At 38.5% G+C, this 14,227-nt stretch overlaps 1 protein-coding gene across 5 annotated transcripts in view; it reads left to right on the top strand.

The window, feature by feature from the left end:
* The window catches only part of ndst2a (N-deacetylase/N-sulfotransferase (heparan glucosaminyl) 2a), a 36,738-nt gene that overhangs the window by 20,148 nt on the left and 2,363 nt on the right, over window positions 1-14,227 (top strand). For all 5 annotated transcript variants that reach the window (XM_067527757.1, XM_067527774.1, XM_067527738.1 and 2 more), the window contains 11 exons: window positions 1,442-1,491; window positions 2,042-3,676; window positions 5,666-5,753; window positions 7,238-7,392; window positions 7,783-7,968; window positions 9,887-10,015; window positions 10,900-11,082; window positions 11,523-11,619; window positions 11,710-11,833; window positions 12,579-12,753; window positions 12,857-13,027. In XM_067527757.1, the coding sequence (XP_067383858.1) occupies window positions 2,615-3,676; window positions 5,666-5,753; window positions 7,238-7,392; window positions 7,783-7,968; window positions 9,887-10,015; window positions 10,900-11,082; window positions 11,523-11,619; window positions 11,710-11,833; window positions 12,579-12,753; window positions 12,857-13,027 (2,370 nt within the window). In that variant the 5' untranslated portion in view covers window positions 1,442-1,491; window positions 2,042-2,614. The remainder of the gene's footprint in view (window positions 1-1,441; window positions 1,492-2,041; window positions 3,677-5,665; window positions 5,754-7,237; window positions 7,393-7,782; window positions 7,969-9,886; window positions 10,016-10,899; window positions 11,083-11,522; window positions 11,620-11,709; window positions 11,834-12,578; window positions 12,754-12,856; window positions 13,028-14,227) is intronic.

Genomic DNA, 14,227 nt, shown 5'->3' with positions numbered 1-14,227 from the left:
TTCCAAGAGAGTTCTTGTCTTTCCAGCCAGACCATCAGAGCATCAGCAGGAAATCTTGGGGTCATCATCAATGACCAATTGAGCTTTAATGAACACATACCCTCAGAGCATGCAGATTTGCCCTCTACAACATCAGAAAGATCAGACCCTACCTCACAGAATATACAACCCAACTCATTTTACAGGCTCTGGTCATATCTTATCTTGATTACTGCAATGCCCTGTTAATGGTATGCACAATCAAACCCTCAAAATACGGCAGCACGCCTCATTTTCAGAGGTTTCCTTTAGCTGGTCACATAAGGTTCAAAGCTCTGTCTCTCGCTTATAGGGTGATTGTCTCAACAGCTTCTGCTTACCTCAACTCGCTCATTTGGGTTTACAATCCCTGCCACTGCGTCCACTGCATTCTGCCAATAAATGAGGTCTGGTGGTCCCAGCACAGCACAGAAGACATCAAGCAAAACTTCAGCTCAGTGATTCCACAATGGTGTAATGAGCTACCAACTCTGCATGCTCAGCAAACTCGCTCCCAATTTAAATTTTTTCTATTATTAAAAAAAAAAAAAAAAAAAAAAAAACTTCCTTTCTGCTCTTTCTTGCACTTGTATCTCATAAAATGTAAACACTGATAAAACTGTGCTTTGATGTTTTCTCCTTGATTTAGATTTTTGCTTGCCTTGTACCTTACTTGTAAATTGCTTTGGATAAAAGCGTCTGCTAAATGACTAAATGCAGCGTACTCTTTCTAGGCATGAAACCATTGCTGATGACAAATGCTCACCTCTGCCCTTAGCCCAGCATCTATTCCCCTTTCCCACAACTTCATTGTATGGCTCATTAGCTTTACTCCTTTGCATTTGTTTGTCCATGAGTTGTATGTTTCATTCTGTTCATTTCTGGGTCCATACAAGAACTGAAGCACTGTCGTCTGAAATAAATGGGGCAAGAATAACACTAGGCGCAGCTGTACAACAACAACCAATCAATGTAACTACATATTGGGCTTGAAATTCTTTTACGATAGAAAAGAGAAAAAGGGTTTTCATTTATTTTATTATTTTAGACTCCCTGAAAAAACATTATTCAAGCTTGTTGATTGGCAAAATTGTGCAGGTGCAGGCATCTCCAAGGAAAAGGCAATGGCTTCCTTTATTGTCAGTAATTCAGAAAAAAAACTGCTGGTGTTGGCATTTGAGTGACAGCAGAGGAAGACTCAGTCTAAAATTTGCAATTCAGGCATTTTTACATTATTCCAAAAGAGCTAATAATATAATTTCCCCAGACCATATTGAAAGTGTATGTATTGCTTTACCTGTATAAATTTTGCTCTTCAAAATAAAAAGCCTTGTTATTATATTAACGAATACAGTTTAGTAAAGGTTTATATTTCTCTTTTTCTCCTTCTCTCCTTTTCATTTTTCTTTCTGTCTCCTGCAAGGTCTTTCAACTTTGGATACGAAGATTTTAACATCTGCAAGGTTTTTCCAGGTGAGACAAAACCCGACACATGCTTTATGGAATTGCAGCCCACCTGAGCTGACGCATCTCTCTACTGAACATACTCAGAGTTTTTATGCACCACAGGAAGTTATTTGTCTCAGTCCTCCAGGAAGCGATTAATTTATTAAAACACAGGACAATTCCTTGACCACAGTAATAAACAAATACGGCAAATACTGTTAATATGTGCTTCTGGGCTTAGTTCTCTGAGAATTGTCTTAGAATTTTCAGGAGACATAATCAGAAACGTGTAAGTAAATTAAAGCCTGTTTGGGGACTTAGAGACTAGATATAGTCTAATAATCACAATCAGTTTTCTACAAAGAAAAAATGCTTTCCTTTAGTTGAATTATTTAACAGACGACATTCTCAAAGTATCTTTTTCAATCACTGCTGTATAAGAATTATACATTTCAATTGTTTAGAAAAGCTAGGAAAGGAATACTGATTTAAAAGTTATTTTTTTCTCCCATTCTTGTCCTTACTTTCTCCCGTCACATTACACTTATCCCTACTGTCTTCTGTCCTTGTCCTCTAGGTGTCTTATTTCTGGGATGTTTAGACTAGATGGCCTGAAGGGGTTTTACCCCAAGGCACAGACTACCTGCACAGACATACCCACTGCTGAGAGGCCACACAGCCATCTAGAAAGGGACATGTCCACATAAAGACCCCTGCAAATCTGTTTGAAAGAAAGAACAGATCAAGAAGCAGACTGCTGCAGTTGAAGTTTAGACCAGATATTCAGGCCCCAACTGGTCCTCCAAGACTAACTGTATTGGCGCTTTTAATCCGCCTATTTTTCCAACTTCAGTCCCCTGGTATCTGACATTCCATCCTTCAAATAATCATCTGTCCTTTCCTCTTTACACTCATTTATCTGAGTGTTTTTTGCACTGCAGAGCTCAAAGTGTAAAGCAGGTAATGGATAATGCTGGCCATGGTGACCTAGTGTAAATGGCTTTTCCACAGCAGAGCTCAGTGCCAGTATCTACTGCTCGATCTTCCTCCTCTGCTTTCCCCTTCTCTTATCCCAACTCCACCTCTCTGCTCTCCTTTGCTGTTCAGCATTGCTGCTTGCTGTCCAGGCCTGCCTATCCCCTCCACCGCCATGGTAGGTGCAGGCTCAGGCATGTTGAAGCTATTGCGAGGAGTCCGCCAGCTGGAGCTTCACCGCCTCATTCTGGCACTGATCATCTTCTGCTTGCTGTCAATGGCCTTCCTAGCTTATTATGTCTCCAACAGCCCAAAAATCAAGGAAGCCCCCCCATTGCCCTTCAGTGACTGTGGTGAAGGAGGGGGGATGTCACCAGGAGTTAGCACAGGGGCTGCAGCTGTGCAGAGGGCACCACTTTTTCTTCCCTTGCGCCAGGGCCGACTGCGGCAGGTGAAAGCAGTGGACAATTCAAAGACAGAGCCTGTGGTTCTGGTGTTTGTAGAGAGCATCTACTCCCAGCTTGGCCAGGAGATTGTAGCTATATTAGAGTCTAGCCGCTTCCACTACCATACAGAGATTGCTCCTGGTAAAGGCGATATGCCCACATTGACGGAACGTAACCGTGGACGCTACACACTGATCATCTATGAAAATGTGTTAAAATACGTTAATCTGGACGCATGGAACCGCGACCTGCTGGATAAGTACTGTACTGAATATGGAGTAGGTGTCATTGGCTTCTTTAAAACTAATGAAAACTCCCTTCTCAGTGCACAGCTAAAAGGTTTCCCACTCTTTCTACACTCACACCTGGGACTCAGGGACTATCGTATTAACCCCAATGCTCCTCTACTGTACATCACCAAGCCCAACCAGGTGGAGCAGGGCCCTTTACCGGGTGATGACTGGACTATTTTCCAGTCCAATCATTCTACCTATGAACCAGTACTACTTGCCAGCACTAAGTCCTCTGAGGCACTGTCACATTTTGGACCCAGCCCTCTGCGGACCCTTCATGCTACAGTAGTCCAGGATTTGGGGCTCCATGATGGCATTCAGAGAGTTCTCTTTGGAAATAACCTCAACTACTGGCTTCACAAGCTGGTGTTTGTTGATGCCATTGCCTACCTGACAGGGAAGAGACTGTGTTTGTCATTGGACCGCTACATGCTGGTGGATGTGGATGATATATTTGTTGGCAAAGAGGGAACCCGTATGAAGGTTTCAGATGTGGAGGTAAGTCAGTGTAGTAGTAGTAGTAGTAGTAGTAGTAGTAGTAGTAGTAGTAGTAGTAGTAGTAGTAGTAGTAGTAGTAGTAGTAGTAGTAGTAGTAGTAGTAGTAGTAGTAGTAGTAGTAGTAGTAGTAGTAGTAGTAGTAGTAGTAGTAGTCAACTTTATAGTCTCTCACAATAAATAAGTCAGTCCTCCAGTAATTTGCATTTTGTAATGGCAATAGTTAATTCATCCAGTCCACCATAATTTCTGCACGGCCTTGCAATTTAAACTATAGTTAAAAATTTAAAACATATATTACAATTCTTTTAAAAGTTATCAGGAATTTTAGGCTTCAATGATCACTAAATCGATCAAATCAGAAATACTTAAATAATCCCCGGTGTTAATTAATTGCTTAAAAATCCTAGAGGGACTGATATTTTATTGTGAGACATAGACATATATTCATGTTGTTGTAAAAGACGTTCAGGTTGTGTTTATCTGACACACTGAACGTAGCTAAAGGATCAACTCTGATGTGTCCAGATGAGTGAAATGAGGGCTCTTGCATAGCGCTTTTCTACAAAATGCTTCACACTGCTTTTCATTTTACTCATTAACACTCACAATCAAACATACTTGCCCACCAATGGGGGTATCTTCTTTGCAGCTGGCCTGCACCCACAGGGTGCAACTAACTAACCGTGCCAGTGTTTAGTCCATACAGATCACTCCTATGGACTCAAAAGCTATATGTGCCACTTTAAGCTAGCAATGGTATGAGACTCTAAATTAATCCACTCTCCTATGTTTACATGCACTCAAATAACCATGGTACAGGAAGAAATCAGTTTTCTCAGCTAAATGGGGAACAGCATCTACATGCACTTAAGAAAGCGTGTTACCCGAAATCCACATATACATGCAGCAGAAGACTAACCTAATTTCTAATCCACAGTCATATTTTGGAAGCCTGATGCACAGATTTTTATCTGTATAGTGACAGAAAACACTGCTGTCTCTTTTTCGTGTGTGTTGAATTTAGATGTGTTTTACACTGAAACCAACAAGATAATGATCAATGTGGTACAACTAGCTAACCAAAAGTAGCTGCATTACTATGTTACAACAGTTTTATTTCTTTAATTGTCCTAAATGTATTTGCTTTCTCTTTCAAGTGTCCAAACTATATAAACCATACTTACTACAGCTTCATTACAGCTGAGTAGTGAAGCTCTTTTGTCAACCACTTATTTCACTATGTCATACTACAAAATTAAGGAACTTTAATGGCAACCAGTAGAGAGCAAGTTTAAGTCTCCGCCAGAATTTAACTTTGACCATTAGTTTTGCAAAACTGTGTGTGTGTGTGTGTGTGTGTGTGTGTGTGTGTGAGAGAGAGAGAGAGTGAGAAAGAGAGTGATGTAGGAAACCATGACTCATACTATAAAATGTAAGGATATTTAATCAGGCAAGTGCGAGCTGTATGTCACTCTGGTAGCTTGTCTGTAAGCCTTTTAAATTAATTGCTGCAATTAAAAATGATCTGACAAATTGTGGCACTATGAAGTATGATGCCTACACCAACACTAGGCAGAAAGAATTGCTCCCATTGTCGAGTGACCCAGGCCAGATCAATTGGAAACAAAGTATCCCATAGGTATAAATATAACTGACTTGTCTTGTGATGAATCTGCACTGCCACTCACGCATTATATGCTTATGTTGGTTTTTGCGAAGCTATGGGAAATAAGTCGTCACTAAAGAAATGTTTGTTGAGGAGATGCCTTGAAGTGTTTTTTTTTTGTTTGTTTGTTTTTTTAAATCATGTCCTGTATTTTTAGGTACATATTTCTGAACATATTCATAAGTGTTTTTTAGTTTACATTTCAGAGTTGTAACATCTAAGCTATAGGTTGGGTGTGTCATGCTTTTGAATAGTAATTATAATCTAAATCTTGAAAGAAATCATGGGATAACTGAAATTGTACCTTTTCCGTCCGGTTACAGGCATTGCTAAACACTCAAAACAAGCTGAGAGGACTGGTTCCTAATTTCACCTTCAACTTGGGATTTTCTGGAAAGTTCTATCACACAGGTAAGCTATATATTATATAACTGAACCAAGACAATTTTCCTTTGGTAGCATTCTTTCTACATTTGAGGGTCATCATCTGTTGCTTCACCTTTGACACAACAGTCTTTATCAATTGTTGTGTTAAAAGTAAAACATGTTGAATTTAAACAGTGTCTGAAGAAACCTATCCAACCAAGCCTATAATTGTGCAGCTCTAGTACAAATGATCCATTTAAACCAGAGCAATAATAATATTACATGAGTTTTTATTACTAGATTTGCCCAGTGGAACAATATACATAAGGCTAAATAACTAATCACATTCCTCTGTGAGCAGCAGCAGATAGACATTTCCAACAAGTGTTTGCCACACAAAACCTAAAAATATCAATGACATCACCCAGTCTTCCTGGAGCTAATAAAAGCTTAAAGCCTCAGTGCAAGAGGGGTAGTAGACCAGAATTGACTGACAGCTGTTAGCCCCTGTGCCTGACTGTGGCCTTCTCTGATTTGTTAAAAGGACAAGGCTCCCTGAAAAACTTAAGAAGTTAAGTGTTCATGATCAGCCAGCCCTCACTTGTCACATGACCCAAAAATGTTTCTGCCTTTTGATTTTGGGTTTTTTCAAGGCTCTGGAAAAGGGTTTTAAAAATATAGAAAACCTCCTTGTTGTAAAAAAGTGTATCAAAGAATAAAAACTAAACTTGTGTGCAGTTCGGAGCATTTGATGTCAATAGTCTTACAGACCCCATAGCTACAGTTAGATCTATCCCTTAACAAATCAATAATAACTAGCTGCTAAATAACTTGTTTAAACATATCATCTTGTCTTTATAGGATGATAATGGTCTACTGTATCAAACTGAATTACATTATTAAAACATCTTTAGATTGAGTACATGACCAATGAATTGGTGACTGATAACATTTTATTAAATCATTATCTGCATTTTAATAAATCAGGATGTAGGTTTTTCTGTGACTTCTATCAAGCCTGTAAACGCTGTTGGAGTCTTGACAGCAACAATTTGTCACTGTCTCTATAATCTGCCGACTGCTTTGATACGCTTTCCAGGCGCAGCTAGGTTCCTCTGAAACAAGGCTAATGCCTCTGCATTGCTGTCTGGCAGTTCAGTCAGTCTGGTTCAAAGTGGCCTTAGGTAGCAGCCACAAAAAAATATATTTTAGAGCATATTTCTACTAAAAAATGAAAAGGATTACATAGTGTAGCTTTTAACAATTTTTTTTTTCCTTCATTCGCATTTACACCTCAGTCTAATCATAGCTGACACTCAGCACCTTAACTGATTAGGTAATAGCTGTCTTTTCGGTACATTTTTTATTGCCTGACAGGTTTCTTTCAGGGCATAATGCTCAAAGTCACAAAAAACTGGAACTTGACAGATCACAGAAGGCTTCTAACTGTGTATAGTGTGGTTCAGGCCACATTAATTGGGTTTCTACTTTGTGTGTGTGTGTGTGTGTGTGTGTGTGTGTGTTCACAGGTACTGACGAGGAGGATCAGGGAGATGACATGCTACTTCAACACAGGATGGACTTCTGGTGGTTTCCTCACATGTGGAGCCATATGCAGCCTCACCTTTTTCACAATGTCAGCGTCTTGGCTGAGCAGATGAGGCTCAACAAGATCTTTGCTCAGGTTAGCAGCATTAGGACATGATCAGCGTCAGTGTGTAGCTATGTGACGTGTCTATTACCATGGATGGCTGGAGAGAATGGATAGATGTAGCATTGTGGCTGTATTAGTCAACAGAAGTGTGCAGCAAAAGGATTGCAGTGTGGATAAAAAAGTAGTAATGCATGGCACTGTAGAGCTAGTGTAAGAACCTCTCTTTTCTCATGTCGATGTTGTGGTAAAGACATTAATAGACACAGCAATGGTAAAGTGACAGTTAGTTAGTTTCTGGTATTTATGTAGTACTGTACGCCTGTATATGAGTGGTATCTGCTTCTTTACCTCTCTGGCCTTTTTCTGCTACCTACGCATTTCCCTTTATTCAGTTCTCTCTCCACATCTTGCTCCCTGCAGGAGCATGGCATCCCAACAGATATGGGCTATGCAGTAGCTCCACACCACTCTGGGGTTTACCCAGTTCACAGCCAGCTCTATGAGGCCTGGAAGTCTGTGTGGGGGATCAAGGTGACCAGCACAGAGGAATATCCCCATCTGAGGCCAGCTCGATACCGCCGTGGCTTTATCCACAATGGGATCCAGGTTAGCTGATGGTTGTTTATTGGTGCTTGCGTTGCAGTACATTTTCCTTGGTAAAATGCTTCTTCACAAAACTCAACAGTGAGCTGAATAATAAAACATGACTTTGCTTAAATCATCACACAAAGTCTCTGCTGTACTAAAAACAAATTCCATAGATACACGGCTCAGTTCTGTGTCAGCAGGACAGCACATAAACTTCAAACACTGTACCATATCACATAATAAATACAAATTCATAGTACTTAGGTAGGTGGAGATAAACCTACACATTCGGTAGGGTGCACAGACTAGATTGCAGATTAAGTCTTTTTTGCACAAAGAATAAACTCATTGTCCTGCAGCATCTCCCAGTGGGTGGAACTGGTAGTGATTATGGCGGCTTTTATATTTACTGCTCAACTGTGGAGGTAAACTACAAATATACCAGATGTGATAGAAAGCCTCACATCCAACAGTGAAATAAAAGTGCAAATACTAACATTCAAATATGAAAAGTCATTTAGATTACCAAATATATTCCAAGATCTGTGATACCTCAGCTGGTTTGTCACTTTGTGCCAACAGCTGCTCATTATAATAAGTCAGCATTTGTTAATTATGTTTTTAATTACCTGAAGTAATTAGTAACTCAGTAAAACAAATGACGTATAAAAGCACATTTTCTTCTGAATTGTAGTGGAGTAAAACTATAGTGGCAGAATCTTCAGTTCAGATAATGTCATCTCATTGCTCACACTATGGAGCTTGTAATCATGTTCAATCTGATTTTCCACAGCTCTCCCAGATTATATTATCTTAACTCCTAATGATGTAACCATTTTTCAGCCAGAAGAAGAGAAGTATTTTAAAATATGGAAGGCAGACAGTAGTTTAAAGGCATTATTGTATATTTACACTCTAAACCAAAGCCATGGGGAGCAAGTTGCCCATGAGGCCAGTTGACATGAGTCTCCTACACACAGTGTCTGTGCACACTGGTTTCTCTGCTGTTCAATGGTACAACCAATTAGCGCACATCTGCCCAAGAAGACAACTACTTACGAGGGTCATTCAACTGTGTCTTCTGTCCTGGTTGGATCCAGTTGCAGCACGGCTCTAAAGGTTATAGTTTACACCTTTTGAAAGAAACCTTGAATATATATTGTAGAGAATAACCTTCATTTCTCAATACAAACAGGTTTCTGAGGAAAGCTGCTTTTGTTTGGCAATTTTCACGTCTAATTTAAAGTGAAAATGACAGGTCACACTATTGAGGAAAACATCTTACAAATAAACAAATGTTATTAGTTTACTGAACATGAACTTATTTCAATATGTTTTAACATCTGGGATGAACATAGAGTATCAATTTAAGAGCATCCACACACAAACTGATCAATAAAGTGCTACAGCTTGGTCAGGCAGTTATTAAGTACTTATAAATAAACCTTACTTCATTTTTTATTTTTTTCTCTTTTGATGGGGTTTTTTTGTGATGCATTTACATTTCATATAAAAAAAATTTTTACAAAAATGTGTAGGTGTTTTTAAACTTTTTCTTTCCTGTTGTAGGTTGTTTCTAAGGGATGCATTTTTTAGTGTGAATCTGTTGTGTTTGGAGTAGGATCTGTTTTTTCTGTATCAAATCTAATTTTCAACGAACGGCAACTCTTTTAAGTTTTATACCTGCAAAATCTTAAAATCTAGTCGTTTAATCCTTGTGCATTACTTGCATAGACATACTGTCGTTTCGTTTTATTGAAAAATTTAAAACACTTAGGGCTGTTGGGGATTTAGAAGTGTACATTGTCTCTGCTGTTGTGTCCTGATCTAATACAGAAGTAGTGATAAGAGTTACAATTCATTTAATAAGAGAGAGACCACATATGCACAAATGAATAAACATGTCTAACACGGATGATCTTCTTGTGTGTTATAGGTGTTGCCCAGGCAGACCTGTGGTCTGTTTACCCATACAATCTTCTATAACGAATACCCAGGAGGCTCAAAAGAGCTAGACAAGAGCATCAGAGGAGGGGAGCTCTTCCTCACTGTCCTCCTAAACCCGGTAAGAACCCCCTTGTTGGATAGAAATGTACGATTGAGATTATGAGAGTATGAGATTATTTTTAGCTGTAATTCATATTATGTAATGTCTGATTCCTGGTTCCTTCAGTCACATGTCAAAATGTCCTTGAGCAAGACACTGAACCCCACCTTTCTTGCTCCCAGTGAGTGTAGGCCAGCTGTATAGCAGCTCCCTCATTGGTGTGTGAGTGTGTGTGATTGAGAATGACAAGCAGTGTAAAACACTTTAGTACCAGGAAGGTAAAAATGAGATCAAAGATTGTCTATTAGAGGTATGAGGCAATCACTCTGTAACTCATCTAAATAAATGAAAGAGTGAGACGTATTCCCTGCTTAAACCATCTGATCTCATCGTCGGGTTGTAGCTGCAGGTTGTGAACATTAAGGATGCCACTTAACACTCTGGTCAATTGTTTTGTTTTGTTCTTTTTGTTGATTTTAATTCCTAGTTTCAGTAAGTCTCATAACATAAACAGTAAACCTAAAGAGAACTCAACTGGCAAATTCAGTAACTGATTCGAGATACAAAAACTAAACAACAGTTCTGCTTAACCACTTTTAAAAATTGTGCAATCATGCTTATAAATGCTAAACAAGGGGGCATCGAATATAGTCTTTTGTCATGTTTTTCCTCATGCTGTGAGCGGCCTCTATATGTTTTTGAACAAGACGTTTATTTAGATGATGCTGCTCAGTTTCTTCATTTGTTGTTAATCTAGATAAACGACATTACTCTTTTGTTCATCACATTGAACTTGTTTTTGGTCATTACCTATTCTGATTTAGACTTGGCATGTCCTACTGGTTTAAGCTTTAGGACAGCGGCTTCTTAACTTCTTTGTACATTGTTCCCTCTCATTCCAGATCAGTATCTTCATGACTCACCTGTCTAACTATGGCAATGACCGTCTGGGTCTGTACACCTTTGAGTCTTTGGTGAAGTTTGTACAGTGTTGGACCAACCTCCAGCTGCAGACCTTGCCCCCGGTTCAGCTCGCTGAGAAGTACTTCCAGATATTCCCTGAGGAGAGGGACCCACTCTGGCAGGTGGGTTGATGGATTCATTTCACATCTCATTTTGTGATTGATTGATTGATTGATTGATTGATTGATTGATTGATTGATTTGTTTATTTGTTTATTTATTTATTTATTTTAATTTTTTTAATGAAGAAAGCGAAAAATTAAATTTTTTAAAACAATAGTTATAAAATTGGTTTGAACTAAATCTTCTTAGTCAGATGTTATTTACATCATAATTATTTATTAACTTAACCAGAAGCCAAAATATTGTCTCTCCTGTTGAAAGCAGAAACTACAGTTTTGTTTAGTTTTGATTTTATTTAAAATATTTTTTCTCTTTAGCTGCCTTTTATATTAAGAGCTTTAGGGAGATGTCTTTTAAGTGTCTGACCACGTTCAGGATTAAAATATTGAAATGAGTGTTAAATGTGTTTGTTTCATGTCATAAACTCAATAATTTTTCAGAATCCTTGTCACGATAAACGGCACAAAGACATTTGGTCTAAAGAAAAGACTTGTGACCGACTCCCTAAGTTCCTCGTCATTGGACCACAGAAAACAGGTGCCGCCCTTTTTCTACTTGCATTTAAAAATGTATATTTCTCTTTATATAGTAATTCTGTTCAATAAAATATATTTTCTTTACTCAAAGGCACTACAGCACTTCATTCATTCCTGAGCCTCCACCCAGCAATCACCTGCTCCTTCCCCAGTCCCAATACCTTTGAGGAGATTCAGTTCTTCAGTGGGGGAAATTACAACAACGGGATTGACTGGTAAAGACTGGATTACCACACACAAAGTACATGGTCTTAACAATATCCCTGATGCTTAGTCACACTCAGAACACAGCTGTTGTTGTGTTTTCTGCTATTTAAAATGTGTCTTCCTGAGATTAATTCAGGTTAAATAATATTTTCAGATTTTCTTTAACCCTCAGGTGTATCCTAATAAAATTCTCACATGTACATTGATGTTAATAGTAGTTCCTTTGTCCTCCTCATACTAGCTGTGTTTTAACACAGCTACACTGTAAAAGACAGAGTACAAAATCCATGGTTCAAAGTTCTAGATGTTTTGTTACAGTGCCTTCTTTGTGTTGCCTTCCTGAGCTGTGGTAGAGGGATATCTGTTTGCAGTTAGACGTAGGTATTTTGCCCGAACACTAAATCGGGAATAAACCTACATGTGACTCATCAAAAGTATTCACAAGTAAATGAAAAAATGGATTAACTGGAAAATGGCAGAGAGCAGGCTCCAACTTAACTACATTCTGACTTCACTGTGTCAGAACCTACTCTTCAATCATATATTTCATATATATTTCTACTTGGTGTTGATCACTTTGTAGAGATGTGTTTTTACTCTGTCATAAAAAAAGATTTTGCCACGTGTCACAAATCATCTCAATTATAACAATCAAACCACAAAAAAATTAAATGATTTGGGGATCGTACTCACATCTTTTAGGCATGATGTAATCAGTACTTTTTGTTCTTTCTTTTTTCCCGGTGTTTGCAGGTACATGGACTTCTTCCCATTCCCTTCCAATGTCAGCACAGATTTCATGTTTGAAAAAAGTGCCAACTACTTTGACACAGAGGTAGCTCCAAAGAGAACTGCTGCCCTGCTGCCCAGAGCTAAAATCTTGGCAGTGCTCATTAACCCATCTGACAGGGCTTACTCCTGGTACCAGGTGAGAAACAATAACCAATCTGCAAATTCAAACTATATAGATTTTTTAACTTTTGTTTCGTAGTAAAACTAGCTTTAATGTTAAACTTGATTGGTGACTACAGCACCAGAGGGCCCACCAGGACCCTGCAGCCCTCAACAACACTTTCCATGAAGTGGTGACAGCGGTCCCCTCTGCCCCCAAAGACTTGCTAGCCCTTCAGAGACGCTGCCTTAATCCTGGAGTTTATGCTACTCACCTGGGGCACTGGCTACAATATTACCAGCCAAACCAGGTAAGACCCACTGCTGCAATGGGACACTGGTATAATCCAGACATTCTTCATCACTTTCATGGCCAACAAGTGCTGTCCATCCAAATATTTTATACAATGTGTCAATTATAAGAGATGAATGGAAAATGGTTTATTAATGTTGTATTATTAGTAGTACTTTACATGACAAAAAAGTGCTACAATTCTCATTTGAAGTTCAACTGTGTGTGTAAACTTTCACAATTTAACAGAGGCTTTTAATGCAAATGTCTTAAAATTTTTAGAGAAACTTGGGTTCATTGTCTTGCCCAGGAAACCATTGACACATAGACTGATAAACAGGGATCCAACTGCTGACCCATAATTTTGTATGCTAAATGTAAAAGCTTTTATCAAAATAAAACTTACAACCAAATCACATAGAAAGTATTTTTACACACATTTTTCATGTCTGACATTACACAAAGCATATAGATTTTCATTGTATTAAACATTGATTATCAGGTATGCACGTTAAATATGTACCACCCCTGAAAACACAAACGAACACTTTACTGTTTCAAGTCTATTTTTTTTCTCCCCTTGTGCCCAAAAACATCTCTTTAAAAAGTCTTCTTGTCAGTGTGAGCTTTCAGACTTTCCACACCCCTGCAGGTGCTAGGAAAAACATAAAAAAAAAAAAACCCAAATAAATAAGATTAAAAAACATTGCCAATTGTTGTTGCTTATCCTGCATGAGATTTATGGTTTTCCAATAATGTTGGGTTGTCAGTCAGAAAGATGCCTTTTCTTGCCTCTGTCCCTCTGTCTTGCTCACAAGCAGACTCACAGACTGCTAATATGAGAAAAGAGACACTTAACACAGGTGAAACTGGGCAGGGATCCGTTAGAATGTTGGTTCTGTAGTGCTTTAAACCCCAGTTCCAGTTTGGTGTCAGTTTATTATACAGTCCTCCCAAAACGTATTGTCAAGGCCATTTTTTTGGTTTCTGTTGTAGACTGGAGGAGACATTTGAATGTAAGATCAAAAGATTGATTATGAGATAAAATGTTGGAATATTAGCTTTCATTTCATGGCATTTAAACCTTTATGCATTAAACAACATACAACAACTTATGTATTAGATCACCCACATTTTAAATGTTTCAGAACACAGTTTTGGATTAAATTGAATCTTTTAGATTTTGGCATTTTTGCTTTTAATCAATGACTGCATGTGA

The sequence above is a fragment of the Channa argus genome, chromosome 1 (genome assembly GCF_033026475.1).
Source record: "Channa argus isolate prfri chromosome 1, Channa argus male v1.0, whole genome shotgun sequence".
Lineage (NCBI taxonomy): Eukaryota > Metazoa > Chordata > Actinopteri > Anabantiformes > Channidae > Channa > Channa argus.
This window is presented reverse-complemented; position numbering and strand designations above follow the sequence as displayed.